Below are 13,965 nucleotides of genomic sequence, written 5' to 3' on the forward strand. Positions count from 1 at the left end.
ATCAGTAATCTTACCACCAAAAAGTAATTACTTTCAACACTCCACTGGTTTCTTTTAGTCTTCTCCAAATAGTTATGGTTTTACCAAAAAAGATCATAGCTTATATACTGTTTCATACCCTTTTTAAATTTAACATCATATCAGGCATTTTCTCATGTTACTAACTAGCTAAAGCTCCCATTACGACGGTTCTGTAATACTGTCATAATAGTGGTTGTGCAATCATAAGGTATGATTTCTCCAGCTATCCCCCTGTTCTTCGACATTTAGTTTAATTCCAATTTTTTCTGCTATTACAAATGTTATGATACGTATCCTTATATAAATCACCGCCAATATTTCAGTTACTTTCATAAGGGAAGTTATAGAAGAAAAAAGTTGTCATTGGCAGGCAAAGATTCCTTTAAGATACATATTATATATCCTGATATATATTGTTCACTTTTCTCCCCAAAGATCATGCCAATTACTGCTTTTCCTTGAGCAACAGGTGAGCGTGCAAATCTGAGTCACTTTCAAGCCATTAAATGCCAATTCTGCTCCCATGATCACATAAGTGTCGGAGGACAAGCCCAGGCTGTCCACAGTGAGATGAGGAATTTATGGCACAGATAAGCAGACAGGGCCTGAGTACATGAAGTGGATAACAGAACCAGATCATACGTAACATGTAGCCCAGAGGTAGCACACCCTGGGTATCTCATGGCACCGCGAAGGAGGTCAATGCCAGGGGCCGAACCCCCCTGGAGAGGCTCACCAAGGAACAGGGCTTTGAAAAGCAAATTGTAGCTGAGTGACTGAGCTGGAGAGGGGAGATGTCAGAGGTGGACAAAACAAAACAAAAATTTACTGAGTGGGCCGGGCTCCAGACGGCACTGCCAGCTGCCCGCTGGTTGTCTGCCACCAGAGGGCGCCGTGACACGTGTCCAGTGCAAGTGGGCATTGCTTGCCTCTGCCTGCTCTTCCTCCCCCTTCTGCTTCTGGATTCCTCTCCTCGCAGCCATCTGGAACTTGAAGTCTTCTCTAACCCCTCCCTGGCCTCCTCGGAGAGAACTTCATTCAGCATGTATATGAGCACCTTTGAAAAACCTCTCGCAGACACATACTTCCAAAGAATGCTGTTCAGCAATCCAGTTACGACAGCGTAGCAGCCGCGTGAATGTATTTGTCTGTATTAGCCACTAAGCGAGCAGAGCCTTCACGTTATTCATCCTGGTGGACCCCCCTACCTCCAGTCTCCTGCACTGAGACTGGATATAATGAGACATGGCACATAATAAATCTTTAATGAAAGGGCCAGAGAATATCCAGGGACTGGAAGGCAATCTCAGTGGAGATGTGTCAGATCCCACCTCTGATTTCCCCCAAGAAGACTCAGTCCAGGGGTTCAGTCCATGCCAGGCACAGACAGTAGAAGGGATAACAGGTCCAAAACCCACGCCCAGGGTGGGAGGCACTTACGCACCAGGACGATGCGGTCTGAGGAAGTATGCTTTCTTCAGTATTTGGCTAAATAAATGTCACTCATTTGAATTAGAAATAGCCAATAGAGTTGATTGTTTGGATATAGGATGAATTCTCCACCTTTGGGTTTTATTCGGTTCACCTGAATGGTAATATCACATAATGGAACAGCGAATGCTTACTCACATGGAGACCACGAATGGCATATTTTCGTAAGCCCCTCAGGTCTGTCAGGGGAGCACACTTCGCTTGCATTGCACTCTAACGACTGTCTATGTTCCCTAGAGTTCTTCAATGACCTGGATCTGCTCATGGGGCCCGTCACCCTGCACAGCAGCATGGAGCACCTGGTCCAGTACTCGCAGCAGGGCCTGCACTGGCTGCGGAACAGTGCCCACCTGCCATAGAGACCTTGCCCTGGAGCTGGACTGGGCTCTCGTCTCCATGGATGGCTCAACGTTTCTGGACACTGTGCTACTGAAATTCCCAGCCACAGCATTTATCAAACTGCGGTGAATATAGTCTCAGCATTCAACAGTGGTCTTTTCCCAGGGCATGTGTGTTTGTATGTGTGGGTGTCTAAAAACTGCCTGTGTATGGATGTAAGGTACACAGCTCTTTAGAACACACTTTCTTTGTCTAATTTCTATAATCCCAGGCTAGACAAAGTGATCAGAAGTTTCTGATTAGAGAAAATACACTTACACGTGCACACACACACACACACACACACACACACACACACTTTCTATTTCAAAGCTAAACCATGACTTCTTAGAACATTCAACCAAATCTCATGGGTTAGTTAACCAGGTGCAATACAGCACACCAAAAGCTTGACTGCCAGTTAAGATGAACCTAGTTCTTCTACTATTGATTACTTTCAGTATTAATATACTATTCCCCAATTATTTTTTGATTCTGTGTATCAATTGGTAATTGAGTAATGAAAATAAGTCAGTTATTTTTGTGCTGGACATTTCCTAGTTGCATGTTACCACACACCTTCCTTTCGTCTAATCCCTTACCCTCCCTCCGGTTTTTATTATCAGCTAAATGCGTTAGAGCAAATGCATCGGCTCCCACAGGCCTCTCTGCCCTGCCTCCAGCGGAGAGTGAAAGCAGCCCTGAGATCTGATGAAAAGCTGTCCAACATCAATACGGCAACAGCTGTGATCGGGAGCTCAGAGTTGCATTCTTCCGCACAGGCCGCAGCCAGCCCACCCAGCACGTGGGCTTCTCCTTCCTGCCACTCTGACGTGGTGGCTATAGAGCCTCGTGGCGTTTGTCAGCCCATGTTTTTCAAGCCTTCTCTTTCTTACAATTTTCTTGGCCAAATTAGGACATCAGCTAGAATGTCCATTCCCTGGAAGTCTATATCTGTTACTTATTAGGCTGAGAACTATTTGCTGTCCTGGTACTGTCTAATCCTCTGACTCTTCATGCAGAATATGCATCTTCAGGCCTTCAGTGCATTGTGATCCGGGACTAGGTTTTCAGGCTTTGATTAGCAGGCAGCTTGCTGCGCAGGGGGAGCTCTTCCTGCCATGATCGCCATCCCGCTTTGGGAGCCACGACCAGAGCATCATGCTTACATCCTGTGCCTCTGGTTTGTTTACGTCTCCCCTTGATTCTTCACTTGCTTTTTTTTTTTTTTTTTAAATTAAGTTTACATTTTAGTTTTTTAACATCTTGTTTACAGTTTTTGTCTGAAACTTATTTCTTTTATAGTCTCTTGTCTATATGCCCTAGATTTAGCCTTGTTGTTAAGTATGTTTGGGTATAAAAATATTGGTTAAAAAAAAATCTGAAAAATCTGATATACCTTGCACACTTTAAAAACAAAAATGATGCCCTTGAAGCCTCTCACTTGATAAAATTGCACCTGGATGGTTCGAGAAAGACAGGTGATACAGTATGTGAAGCGATCCATTTTTCAAGGTGATGGCGGCACAGACTGTTTATAAGAGGTATTGATAGATGCTTTCATTGATGGTCTTATTGGTCTGGTTGCAATGTTACTATTTGTCATCTGATCTGTAAGTGGGAAATAAGATTGCTGTAATTCCCTAGCTCTAAGTACTGATTCAAAACTGCACAAATGTTTAAACAACTTTGGTGATTTGAAATGAATTTAAAGTGAGCCATGGAAAGGTTTGTGAAGTTTGCACTTGGCTTTGGCCTTGAAGCATCTGGAAATACTAACAGTATTTCTGTTGTCCATGTATCCAGCTGAGGTGCTTCTCACATCCCTTTCTCTCGTAGTTGGTGGAGTTCTAATTTTAGAAACTTTGAATTACTTTTTTTGAAGGATGGAGGCTTAGTTCCACATAAGCTTGCTGCCTTCTGACAGAACGCTCAGATTCTCACATAACAGGATGGCCCTCACCGTCTGTCATGTGTCCCCCCTTACCTGGTCTTGCTCATCTTGAAAGTCACGGGCTCTGCTGTGGTATTCACATGGTGGGCTCACCCACGCAACCCCTAAAATGTGAAGGTGGCCTCTGGCTGATGATGGCAGGCACATTCTGTCAGCACTTTGGTGGCCCGTGTTTCCCAACAAAACTTGCAACAGGCCATTTGGGGAATGACCTGAGCATGTACCTCCTCTTGCAGTCTTTCATTTCATCAGCAGAATATGCTGGAGCAGCAGTTTTTGTTTGCGTTGGTCTAGGTGATTTCAGTAAGGAACCATCTTCAGATTGCTGCTTGGGAAAGTCATTTATAATTTGTTCCTTTTATTCAGGTTTGTTCAAAGTAGAAATAGCCTTCTTGTGTCTTCTCATTACAAAGCTAATACATGCTCACTGTAAAAATTGAAACAATACAGAAATGTATCAAGTAGAAAGTATTAAGTCCCATCGTCCAGACAACCACTGCTCAAAGTTTCATGTATGTCCCTCTAGATTCTCTCATTTAAACATATAATGTCTATTATCACTTTTTCTACTTGAAGACATATTATTTCCTCAGAAGTTCAACACAAGTTCCACTGACCTTATCCTTCCATGACCTGAATGGATGCCATCCTTTATCACAATGTTAGAGTTATCTTTGAAAGAGGGCAACCTAAATATATTCCTGATCAAAATTTGGGGTTTGTTACTACCATACACAGATCAGACTTACATGCAGAATTGGGCCTGCAAAGAGAGGTTTGGTGAAAACAGGTATTTCCGGAATCGTTCAAATTGCAAATGGAAACTCGGACCCACTATCTAAAGAGGAATATACTGGAAAACTAATCTGAAGAGTTAGCAGATTGTGTACTAGATTGAACACTTGAAATACAATGCAATGAGACTTTCTGCACTAAAACTTACCCTAGTATATAAAACAATGATGTGTATATTATATAACAGTGATGTGTACATTTCTGACATCCCATGCATAATATACACAGTTTGTATAAATGCATACATTTAAAAATATATATGTACAATACAGCTAACATAAACTGTAGTACGCCTGAAGGATATTACTAGTGCCTAATATCGAGTGTAAGTCACTGCGTGTTTGCATCACCTTGGAAGTGAAGTAATTGTTATAAAATTAATCAGTGCAGCCAACATTATTTATGAATCACTTCTTTGAAACTGTGCAGTAGTATATACATATATATTTTTAAATAACATTTTTCACAGTTTTCCAGAGTTACTGTTGAAATCTGTATCACCAAAAAAAGAGCAAGATTTTTTTAATGATGTAGACCCTCTTCAGACCCAGTAACCTGTGTGTGATTTCCTGTTTGTAGACACCCAAGAGACTTTAGCAGTCACCAGCCTTAATGCATGTACAGGATATTATTGTGACTTAATTTATCCGCAGTTTTTAATCCACGTGAAATTGGAATTTATAAACTGACTTGGATTAAATAAGTCTGCCTTTCTAAGGTTGCAAATGTTACATTAAATGATTTATGTTGTAAATGAGAGAAATCGAGTTGTATGTAAAAAAAAAAGGTGTCCACCAATTTCTGTGAATATTTTTACAAGGAGACTTCAGAATCAAAATATGTTCAAATAAGTATTCCAGTCCCCAGTTCATAATCTCTTTAGAAGCAACCTTGTTGTTCCATGATTTTTTTTAAATGAGGCTCCCACAGATTATACGAAGTCTGATATTTTTCATGGGGAGAAAAAGTGTGTTTACTACTTGTCCATCTCATTTCCTGGCACATGCGTGTTGGAGAAACAGCCCAGTGTCCAGGAAACACTGAACAGGAAGCTTGCGGGGTCCATACTGATGCCCGCACTGACGGATGTTCAACCAGCAGCGCCGGGACCATTTTACTCAACATTCGTTAATGGCATGTTAATTCCCTGACTTGTGTGTGCTGGATTTTTCCAACTCAAACCAACAAGGTGGAGTAATGTTCACAATATTTGGTTGAGTAAAATAAGAGAATTTTGAACTAACCAAGATGGAAATGATAAGCCAGTGGCCAGCCTTGATACCCTTCATGTGCAGGAAGGTTTCTTTTTTTTAACCTCACTGTTACTTTTCTCTCCCACCTTTTTCATCCCCTTCCCCTCAAATTAACCTAAACAAAGAAGCAGAAACAGCACCAAAAAGCAAACGATTGCTTGGCCTTCCCCAGTCCACATCCTTAGACTCGCGTCACCTTGTCATACAGCAGAACCCGAGCTCCGGTCACCATGGACACCGCCTCATCCCAAAGATGGCCAGGGCAGGGCACTTGGCTTTGCTTGCTCCAGGAGCCACTGAGCTCTGTATTCGTTCAGAGGTGGTTTGGGCTAAGAAATGCCCAGCAGTCTTTTAAGAACTGTGTTTCTCTTAGGCAGTTTTGCCTGCTACTCAGCTGAAGTCTGTTCCTATCTGAATCCTGTTTTAAAGAAGTAACATATTTTCAATCAACCCTGGATCAACTGGAGAACTGGAGTCTTGAAAGACTGTTTTTTTAATGGATGGGGGAAAACCCAACACAATAAACTGCACTTCCAACACTTTGGAGCCAAAGTTTATATCCTCGTTTTCCCCATTCCCAGAAGAGCACAATTTTTTGATATTTCAACTTCCTGACAACCCCAAAAATGTTCAGTCTTGAGATCTGTGTTCTCTTGGATCAAACTGAATCATTCTGTGTATGTCATCAGAGGGGTCTATTTGTTAGCTTGGCATGAGGAAAATTATAACACTGTGTTCAAACTAATTACGTCTGACCACGGTTTTGGTTTTTATTACTTACTTGGCACTCCGAGGCAGCAGGGGCTGAATTCGGGTTGGCTCCAAGGGGACTGAGATTCAGAGCTCTTACAATAATGGGCATCAGGGAATTAAATCACTTTGTGTTATTTGATAATCCACCTCTTCTAGCCAATTTTAAGCACATTGGTCTAACGGATGAATTCAAGGTACTAATCTCAAGTCAGCCCAAGGAACTCCGTCTGTCTTTAAGCATCAGCAAGTAATGACAAGGCCTGAAAATCAGAATCAAAGATTCATTTTCTACTCATTTTCTAACATAGGAAAAGCTGATCAGAAAATATTTATATCCAAATAAGATGTAAAGTGGTACCAATGTTTAGGATTTTCAAACAGTGCTGTTTGGTTATAAAAATAATTGCAGTATTCTAGTCGCCATATTGTTCTTCATCCGCTTTCCAGTTTTTCATAAAACAACATTGATTTGTCCCCCAGCATTTATCACCTCTTGATTTCTAGATACCTAAATGAGCAAAGAGAAATACTTCACACCGAGGGAGGCGCGTTACTTGACTGAGCATAATTCTACTGACAGTAGCCAAAGGTCGATGACTTTGCAAAGAATATTAAGTCTCCTCTGTTACCTTCATCCTACATAAAGAGTGATCACAAAGCCTTTTGATATGGCCACATGATTGAGATGTCAAAAATTCCAAGCACACAGCACACTGACCTTTAATGATGAACACTTTCTTAGCATCATCAGCTCTCTCTGGGGCCTATTTGTGTGGGGAACTAGCAATATTCACACTTTCCTTTGAGCACTTTGCAAACCAATTATTAATCCCCTGAAGTTCCCAGGGCCACCAACTTGAACCAAAATGTCTTTCTCTGTGAGTTGGATTGACTTTTTCGCTTTGGCATTTTTTCACTTCTGAGTTCTATAAGGCAGATTTTAGTACCTTGACCTCTTAGAAGAACAGTGATTGGAGACAGGAGCAAGCATTCTGAGATCCCCGGTCATCACACCCAGCAGGAGCAAAACATCACTGTCCGAAGAGAGGCAATGGAAATACACTCCATCAGTACGCACCAAGATGCAGAAAAAGGTGTGTGATTTGGGAGATGTGCCTTGTCCCAGCCCTGACTAGGTCCTAGAGGACCAAGAGCATGACAGCCAGGCAGCCACAGGCATCTCTGTGGGACTCGTCAGCCTTTGCTCACCACTGTGACACTGTCCCGCCCATAGGCAGAACACTAGGAGACCGGTGAGCAGAGGGAGCAGCAGGCTGGCCCACTGCCCGCAGGGGGTGGTGCAGTCTCACCCTCTGCTTTCTCATTCAGTTTGGGCCTTAAGAAACCAGGGATACCCAGAGGGAAGAGGAAGAAGGAATATTGGGTCCAAGCTTCTGGTGTAGGCCTTCTCCAATGAGAAAACAGCCTGCCTCTCGACACCCCGTTTCAGACACCCTCCTAGTGCCAGAGGCCCTCAGCAGCCCCATTTCCTGTGGATCTGCTACCTCTGATGGTAATTTTTTGTTGTTTGGGGAGATAGAGGACAGCTGTTCTGGGAGGTTGGTCCCTGAGAAAGGTGATCTGTCCATGAGCTTCAGGAAACAGGCAACCTCTCGAGCTACTGGATAGATTTTCTTTTTTTCTCTAGTGGATTAGGTGGTTGCCTCAACATGATGGCTTAATTGCAGGCTAAACCTTAGTGTACTGGGAGAGAAAAATCAACAAAGACAGGAAATCTGACCAATAATCTAAATGTTCAATATCACCGAGCTCAAGGCCCTAAATGTTGGATTGAAATTTTTAGCTTTTATTGAATATTTATATTGTTTGGACCCAGGGCTTCCTTGTGTGTCTAAATCAGTCCTTTGAGATTAACCAAAATATACATTCAAAAGGACCCCCTCTTTTTATGTTCACTGGAAAAGCCCTTTCCTAGCTTTTCTTCAGTGCAAAAGAGCAACGGCTAAAAGTCCCAAAAAGTCCAGCCTGATTTCAGCCCAAAGTGATAGCACCACACAAGCACTACCCCTTATCCAGTGTATGTTGGTAAAGAATTCAGGGTGACGTGAAGTTTATTAGCATGAGGAGGTGTAGATACACTTGCTAGATGCTCTGATTCCATCTCTCCTCAGGCAGGATGTCAGGGAACAAAGACTCCTGCAGCAGCAGAGCCACTTACCCCCACGCAGTCTGCCTCAGTCCGAGCAGGAGCAGAGCCGGGCACCACCGTTCTTACGCTGCGTCCTCTTGATACTTACTCACGGAGCTGGCAACTCTAATTCAATATTCCAGTACAACCTGTCACATCAAACACCATTTCAAAATCTGCATCTCTGTCTTGGGAAAGCTGTTAGCCACATGGGAACTTGCTTATCTCCTGCCAGACTTTTCCAGTGAACCAGTTTTAGCAGCCACAAAACCAAACTATAGGGCCTTCATCCTCTCCTCTTCCAGGATTTGGCTGCAGGATCATTTCAAGAATTGAAGAGGGTCTTAAACAGGACAGTTCCACCCAGTAATTTATGCTGTAAAAATGTACATGTTGTAGCATTGATTAAAGTGCTGTATTTATAAGGTCCAATGCCATTGTCATTTTTTGTCTAGTTCAGTATTAAAATAGCTTAAGTTCATTTTTTGCTGTGTGATAATTCACTTTGGGCTTTTAGTTAGAACATTTGGAGGTGGTTATGCAGAAAGTCCAGAATCTGTGTCGACAGCCACTCTTTTAATCCAAGTAGTCATCCATACTGGTCTGTTAAGCATCAACCTTGCAAACACTACTAACTAATGAAACCGCGTGCTCTTATCTGTGTCTCTCTCTAAGTGTATTTTTTAAATCTTGACCCAAGCAATTGATAAAATCCAGTGGCTTTATACAGGCCACTTCTTCCAGCTTTTCTTCTCAAAATTCATGAATACTTTTCCCAGTTAAATTCCAGTGGATTCTCTCTAAGTACCCCAGGCATCTTTATCTTACAGAGGCTCTGGTCTCCCAGGCTGCTTCTAAGTTGTCTGCATGCCTGGAGCCCAAAGTGCTTCACTTTTGTGGTTACTCAGATCTGCAAAAGGAAGTGAAAAGGTTAAATCCCCTTTCTTTGTCTCCATCATATAAGAAAAAAAGTTGTTCCCACCAGCTCTGTTTCTCATATTGCAAATCAAATTCCACATTCAGAACGTGAATAATTCAATAGTGAATAATTTTGGCAAGATACTGGAAAGGAGTGTAGATGTATCTGATATTAAGGACTTGTCTAGGGGGAACTTTTATTTTGTCTGAGCTTAAATTTACATGTGCAAAGATGATGGACTCATTGACCATTTGTTTTACTGTTTGGAGATTTTGCTGTGTCTATAAATCACATGAAACCCACACAGCACAATTTCTAGAATGGGGAAACATCTTCCTGTTCTGTAACAGAATGAGCCTTAAGGATTTGTAACAGTAAGCACTTTTTATTTATTTAGTTGTATTTGGGGGTAACATTAATGCATCAGTACAATTACTTTTGTAATGTCTTAATAAACCTTGAAATCAACACCACTCTGTCTCTAAAACATCCTGCTGTCTCAGCCTAGAACTTCTTCTGAGGAAAATGTCCTTTCTCACGTGTTACAGTATTTTAATAGTCAGCTAGTCACAGACTGTCATTGACTCTACAAAAATATAAATTGCACCTGAACTACTAAAGTGGACAAGAGCATTTTAAAGAAAGCACCAATTTGAGAATGCTCCTGGTGGGAAATGTTAAGTGTCACTTTAGAGTGAAAAAGAGGTGAAACAACCAATGATAGTCTGGAATATTCTTGCTGAGAGAGATTTTTATTTCTTTGTTTTTTTATATGTCCAAGCTTTGTTTACTATAGAGTAATGCGTAAGTGGAAGCTATTACACCATGATATAGTTTGAGCACAAACAGCAGACAAACATTGAACATATTCAGTGCTACAGATAACTTAAGCCATTTTTAATTCACTATATTTCTTTTCCCCCTTTTTGAAATTTATTTTCAATTGAACAAGTAATGAAAGAGTACAGTCTTATTAAAAACATAGGCAAATAGACAAAAGAATCAATGAGAATTGATTCCCATCCAATTCCACCCAAAGGGGGCCCACCCTTGTTGGTTGGGTGTTATCTATCCATTTAATTTTATGTGTGTGTGTGTGTGTGTGTGTGTGTGTGTGTGTGTGTGTTTACACCAACAGGATCATATTGCACATGCTATTCTGGCTTCTGAAACTTACTCTTATTTAATAGTAAGTCATGGGCATCCTTCAATATCAGTACATGAAGAGCTACCTCATTGTTTGAATCATCTGCACAATATTTCCATATTACGGTATAGTTTATTCAACATCCCTTATTGACGGATATTTAGGTTGAGTCATTGTATTTTTTTAAAATGAGATGTAACTCATATATCACAAAATTCATCCTTTTTAAATGTAGAGTTCATTACTTTTCGGTGTGCTCACAAGGTTTTGCAACCATCACCATGATCTAATTACAGAACATTTTCATGACACCAGAAAGAAACCCCCTACTTACTAGCAGTCACTCCCCACTCCCCCTTCCCCTGGCCCCTAACAACTAGTCTACTTTCTTTCTCTATGGGATTTGCCTATTCTGGATGTTTCACATAAACTGAGTCACACAACAGGTGGCCTTTTGTGTTTGTCTTTTACTCAGCATAATGTTTTCAAGGTTCTCCCATGTTGGATCATGCGTCAGTACTGTACTTCATTCTTTTTTGTGACTGAATAACATCCCATTGTATGGACATAATCACATTTTGTTTATTCATCAGTTGATGGACACTGTTGTTTTCACTTTGGGGCAATTGTGAATAGTGGTGCTAAGAACCATTATTCATAATACAAGTTTTTGTGTGACTACATGTTTGTAGTTTTCTCAGTTATATACCTAGGTGTGGAATTGCTGGATCAAAGGGTAACTCTATATTTAACTATTTGAGAAATTGCCGAACTATTCTACATAGAAGCAGCACTGTTATACATTTATACAGCAATGTATGAATTCCAGTTCCTCCACATCCTCATCAACACTTGTTACTGTCCATTGTTTTTTATTGTAGCCATTCCACTGACTGTGAGTCTTACCACATTGTGGTTTTGATTTGCATTTCCCTAAGGACTAACAATACTGAGCATTCTTTTATATGTCTATTAGCCATTTTAAAATCTTCCTTGGAGAAATCCTTTGCTGATTTTTAAATTAGGTTGTCTTTTTACTGTTGAGTTGTAAGGGTCCTTTAAGTGTTCTGATTCTAAGTGTAGGATCCATTTAAGATGATTTTTGTGTATAGTGTGAGAAAGGGGGTCCAACTTCACTCTTTTGCATGTGGGTATCCAGTTGTCTCAGGACCATTTGTTCAAAAGAATGTTCTTACCCTCACTGAATTGTCACCCTGTCCAGAATCAACTGACCATACACATGAAGGTTTATTTCTGGACTCAATTCCATTCCAATACCTCTGTGTCTTCTTCATCACTGTAGCTTTGTGGTAATTCTTGAAATTGGGAAGTGTGAGTCTTGCAACTTTGTTCTCCTTTTGCAAGTTGTTTTGGGCTAAAAGTAATTTTTGAATTAACCATCAATCATGTGTTAAATTTCCTCTAAATGAACTTGTTTCAAGCAGGTGATTTGTTTCTAGCCCAGTTAAAAAGCAAATAAATAACATGTGCCTTGGTAGCATGGCTGACAGAACTGCGTGAGAGTGCAGAATGAGTTCACGAGCCTTCCACCGCGACTGAGTCCCTGCCCAGCCTCTGCCCCTGTTCTCCAAGAAACAAGGCCCGTACCAGAGTTATCAGGCTGGTGTTTGGGTGCCTCCCACCACACTGGAGCACTTTATATGTGTAGCTTGTATTTCTGAGGGTACTAGAAAAGCTCAAAGTTGTTCCAGAAATCCTGTGGCTCCAGCAGCTTCTCTCTGCCTCCCACCCCTGCCTCCATGCTCCTGCTTAGACCTGGTGCTTTGAACACTGTCCCACTAGAGGGCAATTCCGGGGCTGGTCTGAAGTCGCCAGATCGCCCAGCACTTGATGGGCAGGCTTGACCCCACCCCTCTGGGGTACTTTTGCCTCATGCATGTTTTATGTCTTTCCAGACACTTTTCCAGATCTTCCTGAAGTCTAACAGATTCTCCTGTGATCATCAAAAATGTGAATTTTGCTAGTACATGGGAACATTGAGCAGGCAGTATGAGTTAATCCATAAGGAATGGGCAAAAAAGTATACTTCCTACCACCAGCACCCCCCACCATTGCCCATTCAAATCCCCTTCTAGAGGGTCGGTTCTTCTGAGACCCTTGGATGAAACCTAAGGTTGAACCCATCACTTTGCTAGACACCTTTAGATAATAAAAGTCTCTGATCACCTAGTCACAACAGCAATCTCATTTTAGCCACTAAAAGTCCCAGACTATATATTCTTCAGGTTCAGACCCTGAAGTTTTTCTCTACACATCTTCCAATGGAAAGTGGATGGTTGGCCAAGGGATGTGGTCTGCCTCTTTGCCATTCCCCACCTATAGTTCCAACCCCTGCAGCCTAAAGCAGGAGGAGGAAGGCCATGCTCTCACGGGCCCAAAGTACCTGGCGTTAGTTTCCTTGCCTGGTGCTGAATCTGTCTTGGGTTTATTTAACATCCCCTATTGATGGATATGTAAGTCGAGTCATTACATGTTTTTAAATTGAGATGTAACTCATATACCACAAAATTCATCCTTTTTATATGTAGAGTTCATTGATTTTTTTCATTCACAAGGTTTTGCAACCATCACCATTATCTGATTGCAGAACATTTTCATGACACCAAAGAGAAACCTCCTATTTATTAGCAGTCACTCCCCAGTACCCCTCCCCCTGGCCCCACACCATGCAACTCTGCCGGCTCCTTGATCTTGGATTTCCAGCCTCCAGAACTGTAAGAAAATTAATTTCTTTTGTTTCAGCCTCTCAAACTGTGGTATTTTTGCTAGGGCAGCCCTAGAAGTCTACACACAGCCCTTCCTCATGTAGGAGCATCAGCCAAGAACCCCAGCCTCTCCCTGCTGAGGCCTGCCCAGCCCTTCAGGAATGTCTTGGGCGGGATCGGAGGCCAGGCCAGAGGCAGTGCAGGCTGGATCTCACACGTGTGCTCCCATCTGATCCACATGGAGGATGTGCCTCTGGCCAAGCATGACACAGCAGTTACCTCCCAAACATGGCCCATTCTCTGCAGCTCGACGCCCCCCACACACCTGCAGGTATGAGAAGTCATTGTGCTCCCCAAACTGTAGGCTTTCTACATGGCC

The 13,965-nt window shown here is 41.9% G+C and overlaps 1 protein-coding gene across 4 annotated transcripts in view; it reads left to right on the plus strand.

Moving 5' to 3' along the window:
• The window catches only part of AFF3 (ALF transcription elongation factor 3), a 507,786-nt gene extending 496,375 nt beyond the window's left edge, over positions 1-11,411 (plus strand). For 3 of the 4 annotated variants that reach the window (XM_036879973.2, XM_057496944.1, XM_036879976.2), the window contains one exon: positions 1,750-11,411. In XM_036879973.2, coding sequence (XP_036735868.2) covers positions 1,750-1,871 — 122 coding nt within the window. In that variant the 3' untranslated portion in view covers positions 1,872-11,411. The remainder of the gene's footprint in view (positions 1-1,749) is intronic. The other variant, XM_036879974.2, reaches the window with a different exon arrangement.
• Positions 11,412-13,965: the final 2,554 nt, after the last annotated feature.

The sequence above is a fragment of the Manis pentadactyla genome, chromosome 2 (assembly GCF_030020395.1).
Source record: "Manis pentadactyla isolate mManPen7 chromosome 2, mManPen7.hap1, whole genome shotgun sequence".
NCBI lineage: Eukaryota > Metazoa > Chordata > Mammalia > Pholidota > Manidae > Manis > Manis pentadactyla.